The 13,259-nt window shown below is 53.4% G+C and overlaps 1 protein-coding gene across 1 annotated transcript in view; it reads right to left on the reverse strand.

The window, feature by feature from the left end:
• Window positions 1-13,259, reverse strand: part of shank3a (SH3 and multiple ankyrin repeat domains 3a) — a 130,914-nt gene that overhangs the window by 6,066 nt on the left and 111,589 nt on the right. Inside the window, exons 18-25 of the mRNA XM_084671743.1 lie at window positions 12,278-12,402; window positions 12,005-12,140; window positions 9,053-9,133; window positions 8,786-8,809; window positions 8,031-8,158; window positions 7,536-7,641; window positions 6,715-7,253; window positions 4,320-6,487 (exon numbers count right to left, since the gene is read on the reverse strand). Of these exons, the coding sequence (XP_084527869.1) occupies window positions 4,320-6,487; window positions 6,715-7,253; window positions 7,536-7,641; window positions 8,031-8,158; window positions 8,786-8,809; window positions 9,053-9,133; window positions 12,005-12,140; window positions 12,278-12,402 (3,307 nt within the window). The remainder of the gene's footprint in view (window positions 1-4,319; window positions 6,488-6,714; window positions 7,254-7,535; window positions 7,642-8,030; window positions 8,159-8,785; window positions 8,810-9,052; window positions 9,134-12,004; window positions 12,141-12,277; window positions 12,403-13,259) is intronic.

Consider the following 13,259-nt stretch of genomic DNA (forward strand, 5'->3'; position numbering starts at 1 on the left):
TTTGCTGAGTGTGATGGACATGGGTGCTAAGCAGGGTGTACAGACATGACTAAGTCTAGGGAGCGGAGTGAGATGAGATGAGCTCCATGCGCACTTACACAGTCGTCCCGCCCTCCTGGGCGCACAGTCAGTTCTAGACCAATCAGATCAGAGCAGCAGGGCGGAGCATGCAAGGTGAGCAGAGAGAGAGAGAGAGAGAGCAATGGGAGAGAATGTTAGCATCAGTCCATGAGACGTAGCCTGCTAGCCAGAACTAGCTTCTGTTAAACTCAACTCTGTTACTCTTGTCATGCCTGTGTGTGTGTGTGTGTGTGTGAGTCTGTGTGTGAGAGAGATTTATTATGGGTAGCTGTGAGGATTTGCACATGTCTACATTTAAGTGAGTGTCTGTGCATGTTTGGCATGACAACAACAACAGATTGGGTTTTAGCATGACTAAATCTGGCCAGCAGGGTACATGAGAGAGAAATGAGCACACTATTCACATCTCAAACACTGAACAAAATGATAAAGAATACAAAAGACAACCAAATAAAGCAACAAAAGAGCCATGGCAAACGTCTCCTGACTCAACGTGTGACATCATCCTTTTTTTAACCTCAAGAACCAGTTTTGTATAAGTACGTGAGTTTGTGTGAATACAATATGTATATATGTGTATGTATATACTTATATTATTAACATTGTAAAAGTAAATGTTAAATACAAACTGTATTACCACATTAGCATAATAATGTTGTCTTTAAAGAGACACTTGGAAGAAAATATTAGTCAGAGGACCAATGCCATCCTCAACATAATCACTGAGAAAAAAAAGGATATAACTTAAAAGACGAGAAAAGAACCACATTTTTCTGAACCAACAATCTATTACATACACAGCATGTACAAATGGTGGATATGAATGGCACATACAGTATAGAAGCTGGCTGTGAGGGAGTTTGAATGGAAGGCATTGAGTGACACAGTGACATCTCAGTAGGATGACTGACCAGGCTATGCTGGGAATGGTGGATGGTCTAAGCAGGTTTAAGTGACAAGGTTCAAGGGGAAAGAGCGGAAGAGAGAGAAATAAAGGGTATTTTTCGTCTGCATTTCATCAAGATTTATTTATAGATTTATTCTCGGCAGGAGAGAGGAGTGCACCGGAGTGTTAATGGCAGAAGTGAGAGGGATGTACAATTCTGATTGGATAAAGTGGGAAGAGGGCCAATCAGAAAGATTGTCCTCATATGACAAAGTGCTATCCTGTACCATCTCAGAGATCCTGATGATGTCAGAGATAGTGTTATGACCTCTTTTTATTATTGTGATTGCTAAATGTCTTTTGAGTTTGTAATATTGGTCTTCACTTTATGAACATAGGGAAGCTGCATGTTAGCTTATGCATGGGCTAAAGGGCATCAGAGAGCTGAGGTGTGCATGCAGCCGTCTGTTACTGCTGCCAGCCAGGGCCAGAGGGGGGCCAGAGGGGGGCCGGGGCCAGGACCAGGACCAGGGCCAGGGCCAGGGCCAGGGCCAGGGCCAGGGCCAGGGCCAGGGCCAGGGCCAGGGCCAGGGCCAGGGCCAGGGCCAGGGCCAGGGCCAGGGCCAGGGCCAGGGCCAGGGCCAGGGCCAGGGCCAGGGCCAGGGCCAGGGCCAGGGCCAGGGCCAGGGCCAGGGCCAGGGCCAGGGCCAGGGCCAGGGCCAGGGCCAGGGCCAGGGCCAGGGCCAGGGCCAGGGCCAGGGCCAGGGCCAGGGCCAGGGCCAGGGCCAGGGCCAGGGCCAGGGCCAGGGCCAGGGCCAGGGCCAGGGCCAGGGCCAGGGCCAGGGCCAGGGCCAGGGCCAGGGCCAGGGCCAGGGCCAGGGCCAGGGCCAGGGCCAGGGCCAGGGCCAGGGCCAGGGCCAGGGCCAGGGCCAGGGCCAGGGCCAGGGCCAGGGCCAGGGCCAGGGCCAGGGCCAGGGCCAGAGGGGGGCCAGGGCCAGAGGGGGGCCAGGGCCAGGGCCAGGGCCAGAGTCAGCTTGGCCACTGTAGAGGCAGCCATAACTGCTCCTGGTCAGTGGAGAAACAGGCACATGGGTGCAGGGGAAGCATCCCAGTGCTCTTACGTGTCTTCCTCGCCTCAGTTCACCATGTGACAGGACATTATGCTACCTTTGTTGTGTTCTACTGTTGTACGAACAAATACAAGTCATAATATACAAAGTCGATTAGCATAAATGCCAGCAAATGGAGTTGAATGTTACGTAACATAGAGCAAAGTGCGGGTGAATCTGGCTGCCGCTATGAAGCGTGTCTGAAGCTCAAAGCTGTTTGAGCTAAACCCTCGGGGGGGAAGGGAACACGGGGGGGGGAAGGAGGGTAGAGTTCAATGTGTTCAAATACTGTGAGAATACATCCTTGTGAGGAGATCACAGACCAGGCTGAGTGGGTCAGCGTAGTAGAGTAGAGCTACTCTATCTATTACTGTGATCGATGCTGATACCTCCCGAAGATGTGGGAGAAGGATGCATGTCATGGTATTTGAGCAGAGCTTGGTGTCTACAGATAGAGGAAAGGAAGGTTCTGGAGGAGTAAGAAAGGTGGCTTGACTGGTTGAAGCTCCAAACCCCAAAGGAAAGTGTATGAGAGATGAGAAGTAGCTCTTAGGAAGTGCATGCCTCTAGGTCCTGTGTTACCTTGTTTGCACCAACATGTACCCACTAAGCAACCATGGGAACAAACACACACACGCGCACACACGCACATACCCAGCTAATGTTTCACGGACTGATTTGATTCAACAATCATTTAAGGACTAGATAGAAGTCTAAGTGAGCGGCCAATGCCGTAACCGTGGAAACAGAGAGCTGTTTGTACTCCAAGTGGGCCACTAGCATTGTGATCTATTGAGTCATCGACTCTCCTCCTCGATCCTCCTGAGGGCAAGCACTTTATAAAGACAATCCTTTTCCTCTACACGCATGCACCAGCTCTACCTGTGGAGTATTGGAGGTGTGCTCTACTGTAAAACCCTCAGAAAGACAGGAGGGTGTTATTCATTTCAGAGATAAGACGCGATGCAAACAAGGTAACCACTGACGTTGGGATTTTGATGAAACAAAAAAAGACACAATAAGTCAAAAAAAGGGTTATTCCATTTCCATGGGATTAGTTGATAGGCTTGTTAGGAAATAAGAAATGATAAGAAATTAATGTTGGTTTACCCTAGAGGCTAAAAACTTAAGGTTTACTCTCTTCTGGGTCCTTTTCACATCTGTAGGGATACAAAGGACTTTATTGGACTTTCAGAGCAGGAAAAAACACAATGACACTTTGCTGTGTGGGTTGTACACCGCCCAAATCTACTGTACTTCAAATGAGCAAAAAGTCTCCATCCTAGTTCATGTGTCTCCTCACTACCATGGTTACTGTAGGTCAGACAGGGGGAGGTTTACGTTGGGAAGCTCCGGCACTGCAGCCTAGCTTTATGCTAATGCTAGCCCTGCTACATGCTAATGCTAGCCCTGCTACGTGCTAATGCTAGCCCTGCAGAAGATCTGTGGTCTGCTACGGCATCTATGCCTTACTTACCACTGTAGAGGACTGTGATGGGGATAGGCATGGATTATTCCAATACTTTACAATGAGAGAAAGCAGATCATGCATATTCAAAAATTAATATATATTACCTATACGCCAACACTTGTAGTTGGTGGGATAACTACATGTATTTACCAGTGCTTCTACAAAGCAGGACGTTTTGTACAGTAAGAACCAATGTTGTGTATATCAGTGTTGATATTGTAACATTTTAACAGCACTGTGGTAATATAACCACTGCCTGTGGTTCCCAGTATTAGCCAATACTAGTCTAAATGTACATCCATGACTAACGCATGGAGAATACTTTGAGAGGTAAGACACAACATCAGGATTAAATATGCAGTGAAAAGAAATCTGGGGAAAAAAAACTAATTGTGTATGATAACAGCACAGCTACTACAGTGGTTATTCTAGGTAAACGTATGAATATGGAAACTGGGAGTAGGAAGTCTCTGGGCTAGAATGAGATGATACTGGGTTTATCAGTATTGAATTTATTTAGATTTAAATGCATCCAGCTCTATCCACAGGCAATGACATCAATCATCAGTTTTATCTCATTTTTGTTCTATGTTGCAATAAACTTGGGAGAGTATCCAAGGGCAATGTCACCCATTGTATGCTCCATTTTCATTTCAAATTCAGTGTGGAGTTGGACTGCATAGGAAAAACAGCTAAAATCGTGTTTGTAGGTGTACAGATTATTGTAGGATGTTTAGCTCCAGTAGCTCTCCCAGTAAATGTGTCTTCTTACCTGGCACCTGTAACAGGTGACTTCCTCCCAGGGTCCAGAGATGCCCCCAAAGGCTCTTCTCCCAGTGATCTAGTGTCTTTGTTCAGTTGCTGTAGTCTGCTACTCAGCTCCCCCATCACAGATGGTTTCCCTCCTTCCTCACTTCCCAGTCCCAGACCTAACCCCAGCCCCAGTCCTCCCAAGTTCCCCAGACTCCCCACCCCTAACCCCAACCCGGGGCCTCGAGGCTCCACGGGGTCTCCCCACAGCTTGGACCTCCTCTGGAAGAGGTAGCGAGGTCTGCCGGGGGCTAGCCCAGACATGGAGGCCGAGCCCAGGCCCCCAGAGCCCAGCGCAGTGCCCCCAGCCGCGGCTACGGCCAGAGCGGCAGCCTGTTGTTGTGATAGCAGCTCGCTGTCAGAGCTCTGCTTCAGCAGAGGGTCCCTGAAGGTGACAGGGCCTTTACTGCCTCCTATGTGGGACTTGAGTCGGGGCTTCGGAGGCACAGGTGGCTTGTCCAGTACAAAGGTCTGCCCGTCTGCGTAGGAGGTGTGTGTGGTGTGCGTGTCGGCGGGCTCGCCGCTCTCCGAGGACAACGTGGACATGCTGGAGACGGTGGAGACGGTGCTGGTGGTCTCCAGGTGATGGTCTCGCTCCCGCTCACTGGAGCTGCGGGTGTCAGCCTCCTCCACGCCAGAGTCGGCCGCCGAGCCAGACTCCCCCGTGGGCGGAGGCTCCAGAGGATCCGAGGGCTTCCCTGAGACGGCTGCTCCACTGGGGGTAGGCTGAGGGTGGGGAACCTGGACCTGGGTGGGCGTCAGGCTTGGGGTGGGGGCCAAGGGGGTCAAGGGTATATGGGTAGCAGGTGTGGTTGGGGAGCTGGTGGCAGGTTTTGTTGGGGATGTTGGGGTCCCATGTACCTGGGCCTTGGCTTGGGCCTGGGCCTGGGCCTGGGCCTGGGCCATTAATCCATTAGCAAACTCGTTTGGTGGGGGGACCACTCCAATCTTACGCAACTCCTCACGGGTTTCTTCGTCACTGGAGGACAACATAGCGGGGGGCAGTGTCACTGTGTAAGGCTCCACATCCTCCTCTGAGCTGCCCTGGGCCAAAGCCTTATCTTGGCCTGGACTGGCTGCTGTCTGGTCCTGTGGCTGGCCTTGTGGCTGGGCCTGGGGCTGGGGCTGGTCCTGGGCCTGGGCCTGGGTTTGAGAAGGTGTGGGGCTGGGGGAAGCAGCCTGGGGACTGGAGGGCTTGGTGGGATCAGGAGTTGTTGAGGTGGGGGTCTGATCCAGCCCAGCCCCAAGCCCTACCGCCTGGCCATTACTGGTAGCATGGACCATGATGAGGCCTGCAGTCTTCTGCTGAGAAGTATCCATGATACTGATTAACATACTCTTTTTATCCTCTGTCCTCTTCTCCTCCTTCCTCTCCTCTGCTCTTCCCTCCATCTCCTGACGGTGGAGGGCGGGTGAGGACGTTCCCCACTGACCCTTACTGGCTCCAGCCCCCGGAAGGGGTCCCACTCCACCATACCCCACTACCATGGTACTCTGTGGGGGGAAAGAAGGTGACCCTTCCCCCTGCTGAGACTCTTTGGTCTGGGTGTCGCTGAAGAGGCCAGGCCGCTCCTGCTTAGTCCTGGGCTCTGGGCTGCTGGCTGGGGACTGGCTCTGGGACGTCAGCGCCCTCTCCCTTGCGGCCAGCGCAAGAGCCAGGGGTGAGTTGGGGTCCAGGGGCTTGCCCGTCAGCGGGTGGATAAAGGTGGTCCCTCCAAGGGAAGGCCGGAGGGCCAGCGCTGGGGGGGGCAGCTGGCCCAGCTCTCTGGTGAGCATCCGCTCATCAATGGACCGCGACTGAGTGAGGGAGGGGGCCTCGGGGTCGGGTCCAGACCCCCCCTCCATGGTCCCCACGGACAGGAAGACGGTGGATTTCCTTCGCTCCTCCAGGCGCCGCTCGCGGTCCTTCACGGCTCCGGCGATGGCTGCCGCGAAAGGGCCCTTGCCCTGAAGAAGAGCCTCACCCTGGGCCCGTAGGCGCTCGCGCTCCGCCAACAGCTGCTGCTGGTAGTAGTCTGCACGGCTGGTGTGTGTGTGCGCGTGGCCGTGCGTGTGCCGGCCAGAAGGGGAGGGCTCTCGGGAGTGTCCGGCAGCTAAGGCCAGGCTGGCTCTCTCCTGGGCGTCCTCCACCTGAGACACAACACACAGTATTAACCACACCTACAGCTACAGAGGGCTGTAAACACACTGTACAGGCATACAGTAGAAAACACTACACATTGAAGTCATGGAAGCATGCAATACTATCGATATCCTACTTTATGGATTTTAGTTATCCTAATATTATGGATCTATGCACCTTAAAACGGCTAGTTGAGCTGTATTTTACATGAACTTTGTGTACATCTTGGACCCACCTGCAACTGTTTGACAAGTGGACTTTTCTTGCGCTGGGGCTTGGTGGGCGTGTACAGTCCAATGCTAAACTGCCCCACATTGGCATAGGGGTTGTCGATCACCCGCCCTTTCCGTTTGATTCGCTCAGGGGGTGTGCCGGTTGCGGAGGGGCGGGGTATGTCGGTCGGCTCGACAGGGAGATGGGAAGAGTCTTGCAGGATGATCATGGAGCGAGCCTTCTTCTGTCTCTCGGCGTGGCTGAAGCTCTGGCGTGAGCCCGCCTCCGAGGGCAGGTCCAGGGAGGACGGTTTGAAGCTGGAGCGCCCCCCCGGGTCGTGACCCTGACTGTGGAGCCTGGCGGGAGGAGGGGGAGGGCAGAACGCCGGGGGAGGGCCCGTGTCCAGGTAGTAGTGGGAGGGGGGAGGCGGAGGGGCCATCTGCGGGGGAGGCGGGATGGGGTGGGGCTGGGCGTGTTCTCGCAGGCTGTCTGTCATGGAGGAGCTGCGGGGGAAATGGTGCTCAGCGGCCAGGGCAGACAGACGCTCCTCCTCAGATGCACCTGGGAGGGGTGGGAGAGGGATGGGGTGAGAGAGGGGTGGGAGAGGGGTGGGGGAGAGGTGGGAGAGGGGTGGGAGAGGGGTGGGAGAGGAGGGGTGGGGTGGGGGAGAGGAGGGGTGGGTGTGGTGCATACATTACAGCATACAATACATGCAGTATCTCCATAAAATATGAACTGTGCTGCGGTCCTATTCCAGAAAAGCTCAAACTGATGGGTTCGAGTTTCCAGCTCGGCGACCTGGACCGTGCAATAGCTATCCTGAGAGCTGTATCCAGGTCTCACCAAAGGACTTGGTCCTGGACATGCCTCTGGGCAGCTGCATGTGCCCTCTCTCCATCCCTGGGGGCAGGCCTCCATGGAGAGTCATCCCTTGTCTTTCAAACAGCGACTGGAACGACACACAAGGTTCCCTTCTCATTACAGACATCGCAACGCAGGAATATTAACAAGATCAAATAATGATTGCACACTGAAAATGATCAAGTGTGTTACATTTACATTACATTTAGTCATTTAGCAGACGCTCTTATCCAGAGCGACTTACAGTAAGTACAGGGACAATCTCCCCGAAACAAGTAGGGTGAAGTGCCTTGCCCAAGGACATGTCATTTGGCACGGCTGGGAATCGAACCAACAACCTTCTGATTATTAGCCCGACTCCCTAACTGCTCAGCCATCAGACCCCCCCAGGGGGGGGGATGTTGTGTGTGTGTGCGTGTGTGTGTGCTGTGTGTGTGCTGTGTGCGTGCGTGTGTGCGTGTGTGCGTGTGTACCCACACTGATCTCGGCTGGTGTGATCCTCCTGCTGGTGGGCCGCTGTTTGACGGTGGCAGCTCTGTAGTCCACTTCTGAGGGCTGGGCTCTCAGCATGGGCTCCTGGGACGCCAGCATCTCATCCAGCCTCTCTACGGGAGGAGGAGACCCAGTGTAAACACGGCACCGCACCACATTCATCTCCACGCGGCAGGCATGACGTGTGTTTGCGGCCACGCCTCCAGCCAAAATGTCACGGCGGTCCAGACTATCAGCCTCTCGCTAAACAACAAGCAACGGCATTCCGACATCAACCACGTTCATCATCACAACACTGAAGGATTACTGGAGCACTGATGTCATGGTGGCATGGTGAGATACTCTGCTGACCCTTCATGCAGCCCCCAGTCCACACTGACTGACAACATCCAAGTGTAGAGGGGGCAATCAGCTTTGGAAACCGGTAAAGCGGCAAATGAAATGATGAGGAAAGTTCTAGATCACGGAGTTAGAGATGAAAGAGAGCTTGAAACCCTGCAATTACAGGGCGAGGGGACCACAGCCAGTGCCACATCATTCCAGGCCTTTGTGGAGGGGCTGAACTGCCGTGGGATTAGTGACAAGCTTGGTTGCGTGTGCGTGCGTGCGTGCGTGTGCGTAGGTACGCGATTGTGTGTGTCCGGTTGTTCTAATCAACGCTGCTTAAATTGACACGGATGAGGTGAAATCATGTCTTTGACGCTGATGAGCTCGGTGACGGCGTCTCGCCTCAGACTCACCTCCCCTCCTCCTCCGAGCAGAAGCTTGGTGAGAAAGAAAGAGTGTCAACAGAGGGAGAGGAACAACATAATGCTAGTGGAGTGACAGAGATTACAGCAAACAGTCGGTGGAGAGGAAGACGAGCAGAGACGCGACTTGACTAAAGAGACATTCGAAAAAAGAGAGAGGGAGAGAGAGGAAAGGAGAGAGAAGAGGGAGAGACGGAGAAACAGAGTAGTGTGTGTGTGTCTGTGTGTGTGTGTGTGGGGGACAGTTCTTTCACTTACCCAGTTCTTCCAGCTCAGCAGTCATGGACTTGGAGCGTAGGGTCAGGGTGGTGCTGGGGGCCCTCTTGGGTGGCGGGGGGGCTGCGGAGAAAAGACAGGGTGAGGATGATGACGTGGAGGAGGAGGAGGAAGGCCCCCGTGTCCTGCGGCTCAGGGCTCTCCTGGCGCCGCCCAGGCGGAGGCCCCAGCCCGTCTTAACGGCTTTCATCTGGTCGTACTGGGCCGAGCTGGACGCCTCGCACTCGGCGAGAACTTTGTTCAGGTCCCGGCTGGAGGCCAGTTTCTTCATGCTCCTTGCCGTCTGTTGGTCTGACTCTCAGTCTGTCAGTCTGCTGTTGTCTCTTGGAGTCCCGCCGTCTGTCTGTTTGGGTGCCGCCAGGTCCCGTCCCCATTGAGAGTGCACAGGCTGTAGAGAGCTGCTGCAGGCTTATTTGAAGTCGAGCTCGTGCATTCTACCCTCCCATTCTACCCATCTACGCAGGCAATCACACACTGTTCCCCCTTCCGCAGGCTGAAAGGAAAATAAGGGAGAGAAGAGAGGGACTGAGACAGCCATCTCCCTGTCTATCTACTGAGTGTCTGGGATCTGGCAGGGGGTAGACTTGGAGCCACACACACACAGGCCACAAGTTCCACAAGCACAACCGCACACCTGCAAATACACCCCAACACACTCAGAATCCCTCCAGCGAGTGCGTAGTGTCTTTGCCAGTGGAAGACAGCGAGAGAAAAAGACAGTAAAAGAGAGCTAGAGATAGAAAGATAACAGAATACACCAGCTAGTATGCCTCCCTAGGGAACCTTCGGTGCCCTACTATACTTCCAAAGCCCACTATTCTAAAGGCCCGCTTACTTTGACATACTGCCACCACATAACAGCAACACCGAATAACCGACCGACTTAATATGGCGACACTATTCAAATTCAACACTCAGCAGTGTCCTCAACAGGTTCAGAACGCGGCAGACCGCTGAGCAACACCCGCTCCCACGCTGAAAACACACGGTAGCCGTCCACATTCCCACCCGAGCTAACCTGCGTCTACTGTAAATACAGTACTGTACTATACTGTAAATACAGTACTGTACTATACTGTGAATACAGTACCAGCAGCCCGACAGAGTAGCTCCACAAACCTCGCTGTCTTCAAACAAAACCCCACAATACTGTTCCAGCCGGCGGTGTGGCCTATCGACCACGGCTGCTCTGCACGCACCCTTGCAGAGCGATGGATCTGCAAACCCTACAGCGGCCGGTTAACGCCGCTGGGCTTGGCAGCGAGAGGTTTCCTGTACGTGCGCCATCCTGGGCACAGTCCACAGCTCGCAAGCATCTTCGCAGCTTCCACAGGGCCACACAGCTATCTACTGCACAGAGAAGAAGAGTGGGAGAAGAGAAGGAACGGCAAGAGAGAGAGCGCGAGAGAGAGCGAGAGAGAGCGAGAGAGCGAGAGACAAAGACAGTGAGAGAGCAAAAGAGAGGGGGATGCTGTAGCTGTAATGCAATGCCTAATTCAAACTAGCAGCATAGTCACCATGGTAACGGTGGTGGTAGTAAGGCCTAGGTTGGTGCAGAGCCACAATATGCGTGTGTGTGTGTGTGTGTGTGCGTGTGTAAGAGAGAGAGAGAGGAGTGTGTGCGTGTGCCAGGTAAGTTACAAACTGCAGAGAAAATCTGTTTCCGAGGAGCAGTGAAGACAGGGAGTATCTGCCAGCGATGAGGAGGGACGGAACACCTTCAGCAGAGGCAGTGACATCACGGGACAGCACAGGCAGCTGCTTCAACACCCAGGAGGGGACACGTCTTCACTTACATCTAGCCGCTGCCGTCTGACTTGTCCATCAAATGCTACTCTGCACACTGTCTGGAGGACACAAACAGGTTGGCCTTGCTTCAATCCCCCCCCCCCCCCCGTTCACATCTACAGAGACATGCAGTGTCCAGTGCAGCACCTGACTTGCGTACTGTAGCACAGACGGGTCCACTGTTTTTACGTTTAAAATCAGAAATCATACCAGTTTCCTCGTGGTGTCACAGGGGGGTCAATGCCGCAAATACCGCAGGTCCTTTTCTGTTAATTTCCATGCATATCAAGGTCTTTGACTTCCCAAAAGGACATACGGACAGTATCTCATGATCTGATCCTCATGATAAGCATCATTGAGTACCCACTAAACACTGCCGGCATATGATCGCCTTCTCACTCTCTATCCCTGCTACTGACAGATGTCTGCTCTGAATAACAGAGAGAAAAGCAACAGCCAGAGAGATAGAGAAAGAGACAGAGAGAGAGAGACAGAGAGAGAGAGAGAGAGAGAGAGAGAGAGAGAGAGAGAGAGAGAGAGAGAGAGAGAGAGAGAGAGAGGGAGCAGGAAAGCTAGAGAGCAGGAGAGAATTAGCACTATAGCAGATCTGTATCTGTTCGAGATGGAAGTAGGTCAATTATGTCTCTTTCAGACTCCACCTTTCCATCTTATATGGAGGAGTGGTATAATGCTACACACACACACACACACACACACACACAGAATCATACAGGCTCCGAGGTCGAAGTGCCAGGACTGTGTGGGAGCTGAGTAATGATCAGATGTGGTTGACATGGAAACCACATGAATTTACAGAAGAGAAACATGGTGAAATTACCTTGACGACGGAAACACACAGACTCTATAGATAAGGCCGTTATACTCCCGCAACAATCCCCTCAATAGTGAGTCTCTGTTTCGGAGTTTACGCCACACGTTAGTGCACACGGAGACAGCCATTCACACTATGAGAGGCACTCGGAAACAGTCTGCTCGTGTCATGCCATTGCAACTCACAAAGTTACACCGTTACAACCCCCCCTCCTCCCCTGTCTCTCCATCCATCCCTCTTTTGTCTCCATCCTAACTTTCCTCACACACCTGCCCCCCCCCCCCCCCCCCTGACCCAGCCTCTCAGTGGCTCACCTTTCTTGCGGACCACCTCCTCAGACTCAGGTTTGCGCGTGACAGAGACCACCTTCATCAGTAGCGCGTTGCCTCCCTGGCGGATCAGAGACACCACCTGCTTGTGGCCCACCTTCACCACATTCACCCCGTTCACCTGGGAAGGGCGTGCACACACACACACACATGTAGACAGACACGCCACGAAAACAGAAAAAACATCAACATGGTTAGACGTGTCATCGTTTGGGCGGCTGAAGCGGTTTTGGATCAGTTTCGGTTGTCCCTGGTTACCTCGATGAGGAAGTCTCCAGTCCTAAGCCCCGCCCTCCAGGCCACTCCCTCCACGTCCACAGACTCCAGGTACTGCAGCGCAGGGAAGGCTGGGGTGGGCGTAAACTCCTCGATGGGCGTCTCAGCTGGGGAAGGACACACACAAGTACGTGCTGCGTCAGAACCAGCGACGCCGCTCAGAGTGCTCGCCATCAACTGGGGTGGACCATCTTTAGAAGGTCTGTGTAGACAGTCAGTGTATGAGAAGGAGACCTGTTCACTGGTGCACTAAACGCCACGTCGACCCCCACCCCCTCTAACTTCAAATGCTCCGATACAAAAAAAATTTTTTTGTCTTGGAGTCCGGCCAGATCACTAACACAGGGCTTCTCAGAAGAGCTCGGTGTGTGTGAACGTGTGTGTGTGTGTCTCCGTGTCTGCGTGCATGTGTTCGCTTTGTTCGCTGGTTCATTCAGTAAAAAGAAAAACAAGCACAGAGTTAAACCGCCGAGGAGATGTTCGTCGGTGATCGACACAAGGGGGGCGTCTCTTCCGCCTCACTCTACCGTCGCGTAATGGAAACGAGAGGACCGAGGGGGTGAGGTGAGACCCGGAGGGAGAGAGAGAGAGCAACAAGGTCACACTCGTCAGTCCAGGAGTGAACGCTGACTGAAAGAGCTGACTAAAGGCTCTCTATGTACAGCTCTCCCACCTTCTGAGAAGAGAGGGAGGAGAGAGAGAGACCAGGGTGGACTTGCTTCATAACGGAGAGTGGTAAAGAGGTGGAAAGAGTACCAAGACTCCTGACAAGGTGCCTGGGAGGGGGGCTGCTTTTGTCCACTGTCCAAGCACAACGCTGCCACCTGCACTCGTGAGAGAATGTTTGCGTGCGTCTGTTTATGTGTGTGTGTGTGTGTGTGTGTGTGTGTGAGGGGTCGATGGTGAGATGGAGGAAGAGTGTCGTTCTGAAGGATAAGATAACGACTGCGGAACATGAAACGGA

This window comes from Hypomesus nipponensis, chromosome 14 (genome assembly GCF_054491055.1).
Source record: "Hypomesus nipponensis isolate SF chromosome 14, ASM5449105v1, whole genome shotgun sequence".
NCBI lineage: Eukaryota > Metazoa > Chordata > Actinopteri > Osmeriformes > Osmeridae > Hypomesus > Hypomesus nipponensis.